This window comes from Cervus elaphus, chromosome 21, assembly GCF_910594005.1.
Source record: "Cervus elaphus chromosome 21, mCerEla1.1, whole genome shotgun sequence".
In the NCBI taxonomy this organism is placed as follows: domain Eukaryota; kingdom Metazoa; phylum Chordata; class Mammalia; order Artiodactyla; family Cervidae; genus Cervus; species Cervus elaphus.
The window spans coordinates 74,338,277-74,358,238 of NC_057835.1; the positions used below are offsets into that span (position 1 = coordinate 74,338,277).

General features: G+C 39.1%; 1 protein-coding gene across 1 annotated transcript in view; it reads left to right on the forward strand.

Moving 5' to 3' along the window:
- Positions 1-9,448, forward strand: part of TMEM64 (transmembrane protein 64) — a 29,197-nt gene extending 19,749 nt beyond the window's left edge. Inside the window, exon 3 of the mRNA XM_043880011.1 lies at positions 5,489-9,448. Coding sequence (XP_043735946.1) covers positions 5,489-5,677 — 189 coding nt within the window. The 3' untranslated portion in view covers positions 5,678-9,448. The remainder of the gene's footprint in view (positions 1-5,488) is intronic.
- Positions 9,449-19,962: the final 10,514 nt, after the last annotated feature.

Here is a 19,962-nt window from a genome sequence, read left to right on the forward strand (position 1 = left end):
TATTCTTGCCACCTCTTCTTAATATCTTCTGCTTCTTTTAGGTCCATACCATTTCTGTCCTTTATTGTGCCCATCTGTGCATGAAATGTTCCCTGGGTTTCTCTTAATTTTCTTGAAGAGATCTCTAATCTTTCTGATACTATTATTTTCCTCTGTTTCTTTGCACTCTTCATTTAAGGAGGTCTTATCTCTCCCTGCTATTATCTGGAACTCTGCATTCACTGGGATATCTTTCCCTTTCTCCTGTTGCTTTTCCTTCCGTTATTTCCTCAGCAATTTGTAAAGCCTCCCCAGACAACCACTTTGCCTTCTTGCATTTCTTTTTCTTTGGGGTGGTTTTGGATGCTGCCTCCTATACAGTATCACCAACCTCTGTCTATAATTCTTCAGGTACTCTGTCTACCAAATCTAATGCCTTGAATCTATTCACTACCACCACTGTATAATCATGAGGGGTTTGATTTAGGTCATACTTGAATGGCCTAGTGGTTTTCCCTACTTTTCTTCAATTCAAGCCTGAATTTTGCAATAAGGAACTCATGATCTGAGCCATAGTCAGCTCCAGGTCCTGTTTTTGCTGACTGTATAGAGCCTCTGCATCTTTGGCTGCAAAAAACATACTTAGTCTGATTCTGATATTGACCATCTCATGATGTCCAGACATAGAATGTAAAGTGTGTGTGCTGTGACCAGCAGGTTCTCTTCACAGGACTGGTCGCCTTTGTCCTACTTCATTTTGTACTCCACGGCCAACCTTAACCTTGCCTGTTTGTCCAGATATGCCTTAACTTCATACTTTTGCATTCTAATCCCTTATGGTGAAAAGGACATCTTTTTTAGTGTTAATTCTAGGTGTAGTAGGTGTTCATAGAATTGGTCAGCTTCAGCTTCTTCAGCCTCAGTGATTGGGGCACAGACTTTGATTGCTGTGATGTTGAATGGCTTGCCTTGGGAAACTGAGATCATTCTGTTGTTTTTGAAACTGTACCCCAGTACTGCATTTTGGACTATTTTGTTGACTATGAGGGCCACTCCATTTCTTCTAAGGAATTCCTGCTCACAGTAGTAGATATAATGGTCACCTGAGTTAAATTTGCCCATGCCCCTCCATTTTAGTTCACTGATTCCGAAGTTGTGATGTTCACTCTTGTCATCTCCTACTTGACCATGTCCAATTTACCTTAATTCATTGACCTAATGGGCTTCCCTGGTGGCTCAGATGGTAAAAAATCTGAGCACGTGACCCAGGCTTAATCCTTGGGTCAAGTAGGTCACCTTCAGAAGGGAATGTCTGCCTACTCCAGGATTCTTGCCTGAAGACTTCCATGGACAGAGGAGCTTGATGGCCTACAGTTCATGGGGTCATAAAGCATTCCAGGTTTCTGTGCAATATTGTTCTTTGTAGTGTTGGACTTTACTTTCACCACCAGACACATTCACAGCTGAGCATCATTTCTGCTTTGGCTAGCCTCTTCAGTCTTTCTGGAGCTAGTTCATTGCCCTTTACTCTTCCCAGTAGCATACTGGACACCTTCAAACCCAGGGAGCTCATCTTTCATCTCATATCTTTTTGTCTTTTCATACTGTTTATGGGGTTCTCCTGGCAAGAATACTGGAGTGGTTTGCTATTTCCTGCTCCAGTGGACCATCAGGTAGAGCTCTTCACTGTCACCTGTCATCTTGAGAGACCCCGCATGGCGTGGCTCGTGGCTTTATTGAGTTACGCAGGCCCCTTTGACATGACAGAGCTATGATGTGTGAAGGGGTAAGTATCATCAGGTTCCTCATACTTGGTAGAAGTAAGCCACAAATTTGCCTCCCAGTATAGCCACCTAAGGCACCCAAAGGGAATCCAAAGTGTCCATAACATTAGAGCAGTACCACGTAGATATTCAGAGGAGGGCCCAACTCTATTGTATTGAAATCCAACACAGATTCCATGGTTTGTCAGCTTAGTCTTTTCTGTATGTTTTTGTATGTATTCATCAACCAAAACCCAGTCCTAGGTAAATCGGAGTTTTGATCTGACTGCACCTGCTCCTTTGGGGAAGTAACGCACCCCAGCAGACTGGTGATATTTAATTCATGGTTGCAAGCCTTCAGCTGGTTTCTCAACACTGCTGTATGCTCTCTTCCCTTTGTCTTCCCATTTCCCCATTTTCCTTGATGATATTTCAAACTTATCCACACTCCCCTCACAAATTTTTCCTCCTGCCCCAACTTCCTTCTTCATTCGCAACAGATTACCTTTCTTGCTTAACAGAAAAATCAAAAGCCTTCAAATGGGAGACCCCTCAATTTACAGCTACGAAATCTCCTAACCTTCTTATGTTCTGCTCATACTCCCAGCCTGCTTTTCAGTTAACAGTGGAAGAAATCACTTTCTGTGTGCCTTCTTGTATAAGACCGTCTTTCTACTTCTGTGTGATTCTTTTGTTTTAGTAGGGAAACTTTGTAAAAAGTTTTTGTTTTGTATTATTTTAACACTTCACTGGGCTGTTGGGAAGAGTCAGTACAAATTTCCAAGCCCTGGGCTCCAGAAAGGCATGTGGAGAAAATGCCATGTAAAGATGTAGCCAACTCACCCTTGCGGGGAACCTGGAAAACTTTTTCACTAGTTCTAAAATTACTTTCTGTGGCCTTGCCAAATCCTTCCCTCAAGCTTTCATCACTAACCTTCTCTAAATCAGATACACTTTCCAGGTCTCATCTTAGCAAGCTAAGACTCTTGACTATGCTTTTTAAAAGCATTTTCTTCTCTTAGCTTCTTTGATACCACTATCTTGAGCTTTTTCACTGTTTTCCTGGCTCATTTATCAGTACCTCCTCCTTTCACTCCTAACTTGGTCCTCTTCAAGACTCTAGCCAAAGCGTTTCAGTCTCACTCTGAAAACTTTTCTTCTTGGAAAATGCAGTTACTGTGGTGGCTACCGTTATTAAGGACATTATGCGGGCTCCCTGATATGCATCTTCAGCTTAGTCTTCTTTCCATAGCTTTAGACCCATTCACTAAATTGCTTCGTATATCTAATTGGCACCTCAAATTCACCATATCCAGAGCAGAACTTAGCATCTCATACACACCCTTCTCCAACTAGGTAACTAACATTATTCCATCTCTTTTTGTGGTATTACTATCCACATAGTATCAGACTTAGGGTGTTCAATAAGTAAAACTTACCTTTTTCAGAGAGATAACATGTTAGAGAACAAAGACAAGATTTAAAGGCCTACGTTTAAAATAACTGATTTGAAGGGAACCCTTCTCCAGTGCTGCTGGCAGTGTAAATTGCTAACCACTGTGGAGAACAACATGCGTGCTAAGTCACTTCCATCATGTCTGACTCTTTGTGACCCTGTGGACCATGGCCCACCAGGCTCCGCTGTCCATGGGATTCTCCAGGCAAGAATGCTGGAGTGGGTTGCCATGCCCTCCTCCAGGAGATCTTCCAGACACAGAGGTTGAACTCAAATCTCTTAACGTCTCCTGCATTGGCAGGCAAGTTCTTTACCACTAGCGCCATCTGGAAAGCCCAGAAAACAGTATAGAGGTTTCTTAAAAAACTTAAAACTACCATATGCTCTAGCAATCCCATTCCTGGCCATATGTACAGAGAAAACCATAATCCAAAAGTATACATGCACCCATTCATTGCAGCACTCTTTACAATAGCCAAGACATGGAAGCAACCCAGATGTCCATTGACAGAGGGCTGGATAAAGAAAATGTGGTACATATATACCTTGAAGTATTATTCAGCCATACAAAGAATGAAATAATGCTGTGTTCAACAACATAAGTGGACCTAGAGATCATTGTACTAAGTGAAGTAAGTCAGACAGAGACAAATATATATTAGTCATATGTGGAATTTAATTTTTTAAAAAAGATAGAAATGAACTTATTTATGAAACAGAAGCAGACTTACAGACATTGAAAGCAAGCTTACCGTTAGAAAAGAGGAAATGAGTAGGGGATAAATCAGGAGCTTGGGATGAATACACAAACAAAAAAGAAAAGTAGATAACCAACAGGACCTACGGTACAGCACGGAAAACTCTACTCAGTATTCTGTGATCACCTATGTGAGAAAAGAATCTAAAAAAGAATGAATATACACCTGAAACTAATGCAACACTGTAAATCAACTATAATCAAAATATTTTTAAAAATTTTAAATAAGGGTGAAAAATTAATTATCTTTGTCTCCTATAGCATAAAAAATAAGATAAAATAACTACTTTGCTTAGAATTGTATTAATGGGTACTCACTTAATGTACATCCCTTGTACAAGTTCCAGGTTCCCTCATCTCCTTAACCTACCTCACCATCGGTGTGAGGTAGGTCACCACCTTCCCCCTCCACCCTCAACATTTGTACCTGGAGTATTTCGCCCATAAAAATATAGATAGGCTTAATTGAAGCAGTATTGTATTTCAGGATCACTATGCTTAGAGCAGCTTTTAAAAGCATGCTGAAACATTAAACAACATCTACTGAGAATATTTTGCTCCAAACCCTGAAGTACTGCTTTACAAATGAACTGTGGAATAAATGCTGCGTAGAAGACGTAGACTGCTCGCACAGTCACTGTGCTGAACGTGTGCAGGGCCTTTAAGCGCAGAGGGAGCGCAGCTTCTGGGCGGCGGCGGAGCCCACGTGGCCTCAAGGGGCTCGCTTGGAATCAGGTCACTGAGTCAGAGGCTGAACTGAGGCTGGAGCCTGTGATGCTTTTTCTACTCCTTTTACTGGAATTTTCCCCCTTACCATGTTCCTGTGTTTTTGTTTTGAAAAATGTAGACAATTTCATGTTCACAGTCTCTTGTTAATTTCTTTTGAAGCTTATTGGCATTTCATTTTTCAAGTGTTTTAATATTTTTAATTTCAGCTGCACCAGGTAGGTCATTTGCAAATAGTAGTGTTTCTAAGTCAACTTAAAAATACCTACAGACATTTATAGTTTTGCACAGAAGTAATACTACATTAATTACATTAACAAAGTTTAGCCAACTTTATCTCTATTGTAGAAATATTTTTTTTTATTCCTTGAAGGAAACTTTTGGATACAAAGAAAGAAGCTTGACATGTATCAAACAAACATCATTTAATATGGACTAAAAGGGACATATGCTTGCTTTGTGTTAACCTGACACTGTGTTATGAACACCCTGTAGGTTTTGGCCCTCCACACCCAAGACAAAAGAAGGAATGAGTGACACCTTTGTGTAAACTACTTAAAAATATTACCTTACTGTATTTGAAAACTGTCCTGTTTGAAACATTTCTGACGATATTTATTGGCTTAGAAATAAATGTTCTGCCTTTCTACTATGTAAAACATTATTAACTGTAATGTTTTATTTTTATTCACAGATTATTATAAATATCCTGTTTGAAACATTTCTAAGACTATTTATTGACTTAGAAAGTTCTCCCCTTTTACTATGTAAAGCATTGTTAACTGTAATTTTTATTTTCATCCACAGATTATTATAAGTATAGGCCTCATGTTTTATGTAGTTCATCGAGCCCAAGTGGAATTGAATGCCGCTATCGTAGCTTGCGAAATGGAACTGAAAAGCTCTCTGGTCAAAGGCAATCAACCAAATATCAGCGGCTCTCCTTTCTACAAGAGGACCCTGACATTTTCTGGAGATGGAGTCAATATTGTATGATTCTAATGAAATGTGTGATTGTCAAGAGCCTGTCCGAGATCTGGCAGTTAGTTCCCTTACTCGTGGGCAGAGATGCAAGTTTTAATTGTATTATGGCACACACACACACAAACAGACACGCACACACACAAATGACTAGTTTTTAAATTGCACATTTTTTAAAAACAGGAATCATTTTCTGGATATGTAAGTGTAAATGTAGATGCAATTTCGGCTGCAGTTCTTTATCATTTATTATGCCCTTAGTGGCCTATAAGTCTGCACTTTAGGTTTTGTTTTTTTTTTTTCTTCATTATTTTCTTTATGAGTACTTATGAACAGAAAAATAATCCAAATATTTTTCTGCTTAGTGTCTTTATTTATAAAGACTATGAATAGCTGTATGTGTCTTTCCTGCTTATAAAGATGAGTAAAAGTATGCAATTTTAATGTATATTATTGGATGCTCTTTGCTTTTGTAGTGTTCCCAGAAAGGATAGATGATGTCTTGTTTTGTTTTTTTTAATGTTTTAGTTGGAACCACTTTGCTGTCCTTTTCCTTACTAGTTAGAAAATAGACATGAACTTTTGTTTAAATGTATTTTTGCAAGGATCAAATTGTTACACCTATACACACAAGTTTAAATCCTACATTGTGGGACTGAAGTGCTCTTAAGATACCTTTTTTATTTTTGCTGTGTAATATGCAAAGCAAAAGGGAAATTATTTAATGCGTAGTGGCTCAAATTAGAACTTGTGTTCTAATTTCACGTCATTGGTTTTAGCCTCCTTAGGTCTTCCATCAAAGGGCTGTCCTATTACAGTCTTACTGAAAATTTTATTAAAATAAACTTCTTTTCTTTTTGTATTCATTATTAGGCTTTGAAATAAAGATGTTATTCCTTTAAAGTGGTGGGCTTGCAATCACTGAAGATGTCACTCTGGTGGCCTTGTTTGATCAAAATATGCCTATCTAAAAAATTAAGCTTTAAAATCAGGTTTATAATTCTGTTGAAGTACACATATATTTGTCCCCATAGTCTTCAGCTTTAAAACTGTAAGTAATGTTAACTTGATGCCCAGATTTGTATTATATATTTGCCCTACTATAGAGTAGGCTTATTTTGTTTGTTTTTTGCTACTTGTTTTCCTCTGATAAGACTCAGGAATTCTGAAATGTGAAATTAAGTCTCAGTTCTTTTTCCTGTAGAATGAATTGAGTGTATTTATTAATAGTACTTATGTGTATAGAATATAATAATTTGGTATACGATTCATATGACATTCATTTATCACCTTATATTTTTAAAGTAGCTTAATTGTGATCTTAATAGTTTATTTTACAGTGGAGATTATCGATATGAATGCAGATTTTCTGGTAGGTATCTATTTTTTAGCTATGAAGGTGCCACTTTATCAGAGACCTCCCATTTGCCTTTTCATTAGGGTAAATTCTTTGCCCTGATTTACTAAAGTGCAAAAGAATTATTTAGAAGCAGTTATTTTAATTTTATGCTAAGGATGCATTTAATCATTTTAGTATATAAATTTTTGCCCTGTTGCAGGTATAATTATTTCCCTTTCCTTCATAATGTATAAGTTTTCTCACCTTTGAATAACAGTGAAGTTTGTTTTTATGTCTATACCAAGTTCTTCTTGGTATAGTCCAGATGATTTTGTAGGGACCTGGGTCTATAGCAGTCAACTGACCTACAAATCTTTCCTTCTTTTATTGATAGAAAAATACCATTGAAATGTTATTATTCTTTTTTAAATCCTAATTACTTGTTTAGGTTCTTTAATAATTATCCTAATAAACAATGATTTGATTTATTCTTGTCTAACTTGAAAATATTTATCTTGTGCTTTCTGTTTGTTTAGCTTTTTTATAAAGAAATTAATAATTTAAGATCACTACTTTCATACACTTGTATTACACTCCATGTATTTTGAAGTGCATTTACTTACTTTGGCATTTTGTAACTTGAATAATTTTGCCAAATGAAAAACTTTTGGTAGTTTGTCATGAGTTCCAACTGTTGCATTTTGCCTAGTACTTAAATATGTAAAGGTAAAAGAGACGTAATTTTTCTATATTCTGCCAACATGATTTTATATAATAAAATCATCCATTTTTACTTAAAATAGTATGGATTTACTATTTTTAAAACATTAATCTAAAACTGCAGTTTTCCTTTTGTTCATCATTTCCAGCCTCCACATAAACTGCTATCCCTTATAGTCATGCTATTTGACAGCTGCATTTGGTTGCTGGTTTTTTATTAACATATGTGCTGTCTATAAATTGTACAAAACATGCTGTATTGTACAAAAAGTGTACAATGTTATATTCATTCCATTTTAACTCCACATGCCAGATATCTGGCAGCAACAAATTTCTATGGGATCCTTTTTATGTTGCCCTAATATCACCTCCAGTCATAGAGTATATATTAATATATATATTACATGTTGGATTTCTTAAATATATATATTTACATATATATATAAATAATATATATATTGGATTTTTTTATTTCTCAAATCATTTAAGTATAGTTAAAGTTGCTTTATGCATATTTTTAAAAGCATGCAATACAGTTATTTCAAACCTTTTGAAAGATATGTGCTGTTTTTAATTCTTTGGACCATTTTCTTAGTTTTCCACATTTTATGATTTATTATTAATGATTTTGTTTACTCTTTGCCAAGTTTTGTCTCATGAATTATTTTTAAACAGCAACACACCCCCTTTTAAAAACATGTACGTAATAATTTACTAAATGTTTTCATGTCCATTTTCATTTGATCATGTGATTTGTGAAATACATTGAAATCTGTACTTTGGTTTGTGAAAATAATAGAACCAAATCTCTGTCATTAGAATGTATATTTTGAGTTTATGTTCAGAAGTGAGTTTGTGGATTTGTTCAGAGCCACCATACTCTCCTTGTATGTACTTTGTAACCAGTTGCAAACCTTTCTAAGAAGACTTTCCCATGGTAGGATCAAGCTTATGACTATAAAGCATTTCCTTCCTTGAGAAGCTATATAATTCAGTATCTACTCTTATTTACCATTGCTGTAACTGAGCTGAGTGGTGGAGGCTATTAGCGTATACCAGTATGCATATGTTAACGTGCAATACTGATTGGAACTATTCTTAGGAAAGGTGATATGGCTTATATACATCTACATTTGTAGATCTGTCTTTAGAATGCTGAAAGTTGCTAAGTATCTGTTAGGTTGATACAGGTAAATTCTGAGGTACATGGTAAATCCTTGCTGTTCAAAACCAGTCACCCTGTGCAGAGAAAATGAGAGGTTTAATGAGGACCTCACGAATAATGATACTAAGTTGATGACTTCAGTGATGGAATTTTGTTTCAAACACAAGCCACTTAGTGTACCAGAATGATGGTCAGAATAACGCTAGTTGGTTTTTAAATTTTACATTGCTGATTCTGTTAATAATAAACTGCTTAGGATATACTTTTTTAATGGTCATGTCTTTAACCTGAAAAACTTAAAAGAAGTGGAATACTTGCTCCACAGGATATTTAAAACTAAGGAATTCCAATAACCTCTCATATGTTGAACATAAACTGTTAACTGATTCAGCAACTGAATTATAACTTGGTACTTCTGAATGGCAAAGTGATCACTGCAAACTATTTTCTAAGGTAGCTGAAGGTTTAAAATAGGTAATTCTAAAGGTAAATCAGTAAAATCTGTTGATAGTTGGTATCCTAAATCACATGCGTGCCTGAGAAAATAAAAGGTTATGTTTTATTTTCCTTTTCTCTTCTCTTTCTTCCCTTCTATAATTTAATGAATTTAGGGTCATTTGCAAGGGGAGGGAGCAATTCAGGAGGAATGGTGAGACATGTTTCTAAAAATGATAATGCTCATAAATGACCCTAGATGAGGGTGGTTATGGCTGTGGCAGAGGCCCTGTGGAGAAATGATTTTGGTGTCTTACATTGGCACTCAATCTTCAGTGTGTTTTTTTCCTAACATCCCCAAATCATGAAATGCTACCTGCCAGTCAAATAGCAGTTAGTCATTTGCCCAGGCTATGGAAATGTTTATGATGCCTTTCATAATGTTAAATGACTTTTACCAATCTTAATTTCCTATTGATGTCTACCCTGTTTCTATGACTATTTCCTAAGGGCCTGTTCCAGCCACCATAAAACTTTCTTCTTAGTACTTGGAATGACATTGTCCTTGTTGGTTTGTAGCTGATCCCATACTTTTGCATGTACACTTTTCCTAGACATTTTAGACCAGGATTGCTTGCTAGAGCACAAATAGGCTACCATACGTTGCAGGCTGCCTTCGTCTGGGGGTGGTGCAGTGGCGCAGTAATTGAGTAAATACGTGGGCAGTGTGTGTGTATTTGTTACCCAAGACTGAACAGTACTTGCTGCCATGCTCACCTTCCTTGGTCGAGGGTGCCTATCCGTACTCAGAGTGTAGGGAAAACATATCTTAATACTAACTGTACTATGAGTTAAATATTGAACATTTTTAGGGAAAGCATTATAGGTGTGGTAGTATTAAAACAGGGTGTACATATGGTAAATTTGTATTGAGTAATTCTGTCATGTTTCAATGAAGTTGATTATCCAGATTAAGTAATTACTGATATTACTGCCTTAAAAGTGACTAATATTCTGTGGGTTAACCTATTTGAAAGGCTTAAAAATTACAAAATATGCATGAAGTGGGATAGAAAACAGTGAGTAGAATATATATTGAACCAAAAAAAGAACAATTTGAGAATTACATTGTTCTAAAAGTAGGTATACATTTAGAGTGGTATATTTTAATAAAAGTATTTTTTATCCTAGGATGGCATAAAACTCTTAACCACCATAAAGTAGAAACCTTGAGTGGATTTGTTTATTCTGCCTTTCATAGTTATAAAGCCATTTTCAGTAGAAATGTTTTGAGACATGGTCTGTTTCATACTCATTATTTCTTATAATCCTGATCCAGAGTTGACCAAAGCTGGGAGGACAGGGAACCTGAGTAGTTTTCCACTGTTTTTTCAGTTCATCTGTTCAATCACTGAGCTGTGTCCAGCTCTTTCTGGTTGCATGAACTGCAGCACACCAGACTTCCCTGTCCTTTACTGTCTCCCAGAGTTTGCACAAACTGATGTCCATTGACTCAGTGATGCCATCCAACCATCTCATCCTCTCTCTCCCTCTTCTCCCCGCTTCAATCTTTCCCAGCATTAGGGTCTTTCCCAATGAGTCACTGTTGGCATGAAGTGGCCAAAATATTGGAGCTTCAGTTTCAGCATCAGTCCTTCCAATGAATATTCAGGGTTGATTTCCTTTAGGATTAACTCATTTGATCTCCTTGCTATCCAAGGGACTCTGAGAGTCTTCTCAAGCACCACAGTTTGAAAGCATCAGTTCTTCAGTGCTCAACATTCGTTATAGTCCAACTTTCACATCTGTACATGGCTACTGAAAAATAATAGCTTTGACTAAACAGACCTTTGTTGGCCAAGTGATGTCTCTATTTTTAATATGCTATCTAGGTTTGTCATAACTTTTTTCCAAGGAGCAAGCATCTTTTAATTTCATGGCTGCAGTCACCATCCGTGGTGATTTTGGAGCCCAAGAAAAAAGAAATCTGTCACTGTTTCCACTTTCTTCCCATCTATTTGCATGAAGTAATGGCACCATATGCCATGATCTTGGTTTTTTGAATGTTGAGTTTTAAGCTAGCTTTTTCAGTCTCCTCTTTTACCCTCATCAAGAAGCTCTTGAGTTCATCTTCACTTTCTGCCATTAGAGTGGTATCATTTGCCTATCTGAGGTTGTTGGTATTTCTCCCAGTAGTCTTGATTCCAGCTTGTCATTCATCCAGCCCAGCATTTTGCATGGTGTAATCTGCATATAATCAGCCATAAAATTAAAAGATGTTTGCTCATTGGAAGAAAAGCTATGACTAACCTAGACAGCGTATTAAAAAGCAGAGACATTACCTTCCCAACAAAGGTCCGTCTAGTCAAAGCTATGGTTTTTCCAGTGGTCACGTATGGATGTGAGATTTGGACTATAAAGAAAGCTGAGTGCTGAAGAATTGATGCTTTTGAACTGTGGTGTTGGAGAAGACTCTTTTTTTTTTTTTTGTAATTTTTTTTATGTTTTTATTTTCATTTGCTTTTTTTGTTTTGTTTTTTTTTTCCATTTATTTTTATTAGTTGGAGGCTAATTACTTTACAATATTATAGTGGTTTTTGCCATACATTGACATGAATCAGCCATGGGTTTACATGTGTTCCCCATCCCGATCCCCCCTCCTGCCTCCCTCTCCATCCCATCCCTCTGGGTCTTCCCAGTGCACCAGCCCTGAGCACTTGTCTCATGCATTCAACCTGGGCTGGTGATCTGTTTCACCCTTGATAGTATACTTGTTTCAATGCTATTCTCTCAGAACATCCCACCCTCGCCTTCTCCCACAGAGTCCAAAAGTCTGTTCTGTACATCTGTGTCTCTTTTTCTGTTTTGCATATAGGGTTATCATTACCATCTTTTTAAATTCCATATATATGCGTTAGTATGCTGTATTGGTCTTTATCTTTCTGGCTTACTTCACTCTGTATAATGGGCTCCAGTTTCATCCATCTCATTAGAACTGATTCAATGGAGAAGACTCTCGAGAGTCCCTAGGACTCCCAAGGAGATCCAACCAGTCCCTCCTAAAGGAAGTGAATCCTGAATATTCATTGAAATGACTGATGCTGAAGCTGAAACTCCAATACTTTGACCACCTGATGCGAAGTGCTGACTCATCAGGAAGAGACCCTGATGCTGGGGAAGATTGAAGGCAGGAGGAGAAGGGGATGACAGAGGATGAAATGGTTGGATGGCATCACTGACTCAATAGACATGAGTTTGAGTAAGCTATGGGAGTTGGTGAAGGACAGGGAAGCCGGGTGTGTTGCAGTTCATGGGGTCACAAAGAGTTGGACACGACTGAGTGAATGAACTGAATCTGCATATAATTTAAATAAACAAGGTGACAGTAAACAGCCTTGACATACGCCTTTCCCAGTTTGGAACCTGTCTGTCGTTTCATGTCCGATTCTAACTATTGTTTCTTGTCCTGCATACAGGTTTCTCGGGGCAGGTATGGTGGTCTGGTATTCCCACCTCTTTAAGAATTTTCCTCAGTTTATTTGCTTCACAGAGTCAAAGGTTTTTGCATAGTCAGTGAAGCAGAAGTTTTTCTGGAATTCCCTTGCTTTCTCTATGATCCAATGGATATTGACAGTTTGAGCTCTGGTTCCTCTGCCTTTTCTAAATTCAGCTTGTACATCTGGAAGTTCTCAGTTCACGTACTGTTCTAGCCTAGCATGAAGGATTTGGGGCATTACCTACTAGAATGTGAAGTGAGTATAATTGTGTGGTAGTTTGAACAGTCTTTGGCATTGACTCTTTGGGATTGGAATGAAAACTGGTTTCATTGGAATGAAAAAGGATACATGTATTAGTCGTTCAGTCATGTCCAACTCTTTGCAACCCCATGGACTGTAGCCCACCAGGCTTCTCTGTCCATGGGGATTCTCCAGGCAAGAATACTGGAGTGGATTGCCATGCCTTCCTTCAGGGGATCTTCCCAACACAGGGATTGAACCTGGGTCTCCCACATTTCAGGAGGATTTTTTACCATCTGTGCCACCAAGGAAGCCCAGATACATGTATATGTATAGTTAAACCACTTTGCTGTATAGTTGAAACTATCACCACACATCAACTATGCTCTAATATAAAATAAAAAGTTTAAAAATATGGAGAGAATAAGAATGCTGTCTTAATAAGGAAAAACTTAGGCTGTTTAGAAGCCTTTGCACAGAACTGAAGTGAATTTGGGGATTTCACATCACTTCAATGCCAGGATAAAATATTCTAAGCTGAATAGTTTAGAATCCCTGGGCCCCTTAGAAACAGCACAGAGGAACACAACTGGCAGTCCTAACTGGTTTAAATCAAAGTGTAGTGATGCATAAACACTTCCACACAAGTGTTTCCACTGTGTTTAAAATTATTTGCTCACAATGCATTAAGCATGGAAGCTCATCTGAAAGTGTGGTTTGGGCTTTCCAGATTTTACCTCAGTACAACTTTTCAGGTAAAGATAAATGTGGCAGGTGAGACAAAAAGGAAAATAAAACTTCCCCTTGGTTGCAATGGCCAGAGAAAGATTGCCCAGTTACACATGTTACTCTGCTTTAGAACCTTGGCGGGTGCCATCCTGGGAACTTTATAACTGTTTGTTGCTGCAGGAACTGTGAGTTCAGTGCTGAGGGTATTGTGTGCTTTGCTGGGCTTTCCCAAAACTCAGCAGTAAAAGAATCCACCTATCCTTGGGTCTGGAAAATCCCCTGGAGAAGAAAATGGCAACCCACTCCGGTTATCTTGCCCATAAAATCCCATGGACAGAGGAACCTGGCAGGCTATAGTCCATGGGGTCACAAAAGAGCTGGACACAGCTGAGCGACCGAACAGCTGGGTATGTGATTCACAAGAGCTGCCAGAGAAAGCAATTGAAAATGCTTGCCTGGGGTTGTGTGGAAAGATCTGGATGGAAGATTTGCGTTAAGGGCCATCTATTTTTAGCCTTAGGCATGAAAGAGACCTCTCCAAGGAATAAAGGGAAAAAGGTAAACTAAAGGACACGTTGCCTGCATAACCAACCTTCACAGGAGAAAGGCAGGCAAAAAAACAGACAGTCCACACTGGTCTCCATGATGCCCTTGAACCCACCCAGCATAGCCCCCTGAGAGCTTGTGCCTTCCATCCTTACCTGGAATTCTCTTCCCACAGAGGTAGAGTTGCTTCCTTTGTGGCCTATAATATACTGTGAATGTTTCTGATGCTACATTCACCATAGATTATGACATCTGATCATGTCTCACCTGCTACATAATAAATATTTAGTGATTGAATGAATGAATGGGAGAAGTGGGTTAAAAAGAGACTGTGTTCAGTGCCACATTTCAGAAATCAAGATCTTGGAGTTCTCATATGTTGGTCAGAAAATGTTACTACAAGGAGAATATAACCCGGAACTCATTGTGCGCCAGGCATTCCTGGAACAAAAGCCAGACATTTTAAAAACAGTGTCAAGAAAACTCTCCATTTCTTGGTTCTGGTTTTCTAAGTCCTGGCTTCATCTTCAGGCAGGTTTTTGTTAAGTAGCAGCAAAGTCAGCACGCCTTCAAAATGATTCTGTCTCTGCTGCAGTCATTTGCCCCCCTCTAGGTGCAGGTTGGGCCCCGATGGGTTATCCAGGTAGAGATGGGAATGGTTTTGAGAGCAGAGTATGGCATGAGGGCAAAATCAAAAAGTAAGTCCATTCTTGAAATCATAAAAGAGGCCATCAACTAGCACTATTATCAGAAACAACAGTAGGAAACAGAAATGGAAGGAAGAAATGCATTCTGCCCCTCCTCCATCTTACTGCCAAAACTCCACGCTATACTGTCAGAAAGATGAATGCCGCCCCGAGTTTGCTTTTGTTGTGTGTGTGAGGTTCTGTAAATGAAGGAGAGTTGAAAAAGCATCACCTGAGAATAAAGCCGCTTGTCAGTTAGAACACTGAGCTTCCGTGTTTTTATTTGTTTAAACCTTGCCTTTGTATATGGAAATATACATCTTTGTATATTGCATACAATATATTTTGTATACAATTTGTATATTGTATACACCTTTGTATATGGAAATATACATCTAATATAAAAGTTTTATAAAAACTTTTAAAAGTTCTCCAAAATATCATATATATAATACTGTAGGTATAGCATGAGCTGTGTAAACAGGCCCGGGTTCAAAGCCTCCTATACCATTTACTATCTGTGTGAAGTCCAGATAGATGATTTAAGTTTTTATGTTTCATTCTCTGGTACTTACTTTAAGAGTTAGCTAAGAGAATGCATGAAAAGCATTTAGCACATTGTCCAGTGCAGTTGTCAACACTATACATTTTTATGTTGACTTCAAAACATAGTCACAATCTAAAAGTTGAGAGGTTTTATTTGGTGGCGATTTTTAGGACGTCAAACCCAAGAGACAGCATCTCAAGTAACCTTGAGAGAACTGCTCCAAGGGGGTGAGGGGAGGAGCCAGGTTATATGGAAGTTTTGCAACAAAGGGCAGGTAGTCTGAACATCAAAATTATTGTTAATTAAAATCAGGTATCTCAAGAAATTGAGTGCTTTTCTGTCTGCAGGAAGATGCAAGAGTCTGGGCTCATTGAAGCCTCCCCTATTATATGCACTTCGGCTATCCTGGGCCAGTATCCTGTGTGTGTTTTCACATTTTGGCCCGGTTGGAGCTCATGGTGAGGAGTGGCTGCCGTCCTGATGGCTGCTGGATCGCAGGCACTTCTTCCCGAGAGCCCATAGGACTCACAGCTCACACTGGAGGACTGCAACCACTGATGAGTGTGACATCCTTGTTTACTGACACGGCAAGAAAAAATCTCTCACAGGTTTTAACTTCCCCAGAGTAATTTATCACACACAGAAGCCCTCAAAGCTTAAACTCCTTCCTGATGGCTGTTAGATCACAGCTGTCCCCCTTCCTGAGTGCCCGTGGGACTCAGGAGCTCAAGTCAGAGGGCTGGAGCTGCTGCTGATGTGATATCCGTGTTTACTGACATGGCAGGAAATATTTCATTTCTCAGGTACTGCATTACTGTTGTGGCTTAAGACTTTTTTATTGTGGTAAATATACACGATACATACCATTTTAACCATTTGTAAGTATGCAACAAAGAGGCAAAAATGTACATTCACATTGTTGTACAACCATTACCAATATCCACCTTCAGATTTTTTTCATCCTTCCAACTGGAACTCTGTATCTATTAAACAATAATTCCCCATCTCTCCTCTCCCCCCAGACTCTGATAGGTACCATACTTTCTGTCTCCCTGAGTTTTCCTATTCTGGGTTCCTCATATAAGTAGAATCAGACAACATTTATCCTATTGTGTCTGGTTTAATTAAGATTTTTTTTTAATTAATAAAGGTAAATCCTGACTTTTTAGTCATTGATTCCTGGAGTTCCTTTACTACATAGGCCCCAATGTGCATGGGCTTGCTCAGTTGCTAAGTCATGTCTGACTCTTTGCAAACCCACGGACTATAGCCCACAAAGATCCCCTGTCCATTGGATTTCACAGGCAAGAATAGTGGAGTGGGTTGTCATTTCCTCCTCCAGGGGATCTTCCTGACCCAGAGATCAAACTCATGTCTCCTGCATTGCAGGTGTGTTCTTTACCATTGCGCCACCAGGTAAATTCAAAGGCCCCAATGTGAAAGTGAAAGTCACTCAGTCGTATCCCACTCTTTGTGACCCTACAGTCCATGGGATTCTCCAGGCCAGAATACTGGAGTGGGTAGCCATTCCCTTCTCCAGGGGATCTTCCCAATGCAGGGATTGAGCCCAGGTCTCCCACATTGCAGGTGGATTCTTCACTGTCTGAGACATCAGGGAAACCCAAGAATACTGGGGTGGGTGGCCTATCCCTTCCCCAGCGGATGGATCTTCCCAACCCAGGAACGGACCAGGGTCTCCTGCATTGCAGAAGGATTCCTTACCAGCTAAGCTACCAGGGAAGCCCAAAGGGCCTAAATTCCACCATCTTGTTGATAGTATCTACTAATTCTAGGCACAATCTTAGTAGATAAGAAACAGTTTCACAGTTACGGACTTTAGATGCCCAATCTATTTCCATAGCATCACAGAAGCAGGTTTCTTTGGTGACCATAGAATCCGAAAATGGTTCTTAAAGTTAGCTCAAATGCATGAGCGCTTTAACTATGGATGAGAATAAAAGATTTCATAGCATTTTAGTAGTCAGCCTCAGGGTGCCAGTAAGCAAAATAGATGACAACAAGGTATAACATTTATCATTAAACCAGATGTAGGCCTAAAGAAGATTGCTCAGAAAAGAAAAAAAAAAAAAACTCTAAAAAATTTCTCTCACAATTGGTTTCATTTTTTCATTTTATGAACTTAATGTGTTGTTCCCTGCCTGGCAAATTTGCACTCCTTCTGTATTGCATTTCCTGGACAAAAAGCAAGATCTGTTCAGCCTGTAACCATCAAGTATCAAGCAAGTTGTTTCTGTAGCAATAAATCATCTACATGAAATCGCTTGGCTTTTTACTTCCTTACTTCAGTGATTTTTCAATGCAAATTTGGCTATTATCAGTCAAGTGGAACGTCCTAAAATTGCTGCTTAAAAACCTGGGAGCAAAAAAAAAAAAAAAATGTGGGGGCAGACTCTTTCTCCATAGCTCTGATCCTTTGAGCCTGGTATTTCTAATATTGATAATCATCACTACACACTACAGGAGCCATCTCATTGTAATTTCTATTTTCATTGAATAATCTTGGGCAAGTAATTTATAATCTCTGAGCTTTAGTATTTCATCTGCAAAATAGGCAGATAAAGACTATTTGTGAATGGTTTGTGGCATGTAGTAAGACACACAGGCAAGTATTAGTTTTAGGAAAGAAGCATGTGGTTGTGTATGTTTTATTTTCCAGCCCTCTTTTCCATGAGACTGTTTCTCATTTCTCTCCTTACAGCCCTCTCAGAGCTTCTTGCTCTAGTTTTTAGGAACTGAGATTTTTCACTTGATTTGTCCTTCCACTAGCAAGGCTTGTCCTAACATAAGCTAAGACTGCAGGCTGAAATCATTGCCTTTCTGACTTAATTCTGTTTATCTCATCCATACCCTGGGCACTCAGGACTCTACCTTCTGCTTTCCTGAGAGCAAGTCTGACAGTCTGCTATTTCTAGTTTTTAATCTAAACGAAATGGCTGAGAAATGAAGTATTTTCTGCCATGTCAGTAAACAAGAATGTCACAGTCATGAGCAATTTGCAGCCCTCCAGCATGCATGCGTCCTAAGAGCCCTCAGCAAGTGGCTGCAGCCACTCCCTAAGTGAGCCCCAAGGGAGCTCAGGATGTGAAAAACAAACAAACCAAAAAACAACAGGGCCCTGGCCCAGGATAGCTGAGATGCATAGAAAAGAAATGATTTCAGTGAGCCCTGACTCTTTTCATACATAGAAAAGCACTAAACTCCTTAGCTGGAGATATCTGATTTTCTTTAATAATAATAATCTTTTGGTGTTCAGACTAGCTGCGTCCTCCCTTCCCTTCCTCCCTTCCCTTCCTCCCTTCCCTTCCTCAGAGCAGTTCTCTCAGGGTTACTTGAGATGCCGTCTTCCAGTCTTGAAATCCTAAAAAATCCCGCCAAATAAGACCTACTCCAACTTTTAGGTTGTGACTATTTCATTTTGTTTTGTTTTCATCAATTTTTATTAGTTGGAGGCTAATTACTTTACAATATTGTGGTTTTTGCCCTACATTGACATGAATCAGCCATGGATTTACATGTATTCCCCATCCCGATCCCCCCTCCCACCTCCCTCTCCACCGGATTCCTCTGGGTCTTCCCAGTGCACCAGGCCCGAGCACTTGTCTCATGCATCCATGTGACTATTTCTCAAGTCAACAGTTAAGATGACTGATGAAGGGACCAGGGCAGATTCCTCACCTCCGAGGACCCAGAGCCTCCATACTAGCAGAAGCCCCTTGTGCCTGACCCCCTCCTCAGAAAGTCCAGACAAATTTGAGTGAGTCTCTACCGCTTCTAGGATTTCCCATTATTGATTGATAATGCTAAGTTTTATTTGGTGGGGGGAAGAGGTTCAAGGAGAGCTGGGTTGCTCCTTTTAGACACAGGGTGGGACATCCTCAGTGGAAGGACTGGGAAGATTTTGCTCAGTTTAGGCACTGAGTGGCTTCTTCTCATTGTAAAAGGCTCTGGGAAGACTTGCTTTGGATACTGAGCGGTTGGTTATGCTCAGTTTAGAGACGGAAAACTTAGCTCGGTTAAACACTAAGTTGGGACTGAGATAGTCGGGAGGGAAGACTGCCCTGTCGTTTTCCCTTGAATTGGTTGCCTTAATCGAGTTTGTTAAAAAAAAAAAAAGCCAAAATCTTATGAGAGCTTCTGAGCTCCCAAGAAGGAACTCTCTCCTCCTGACCAGCAATGGCTTTCTCAGGCGACGGAAACCTGCGGGAGTGGACGCGCTGCAGCCTGTCAGCACAGGGAAATGCACGCATGTAATTAACAGACTGCTCAACCGGGACACACATCCGAACTGGCCCTTCTTCCCTCTGAGCACCCATGGGAGCCTGATACTCCACAGGCATTACCCAAGACACCTAAGAGGGGGCTGAAACAATTCTGG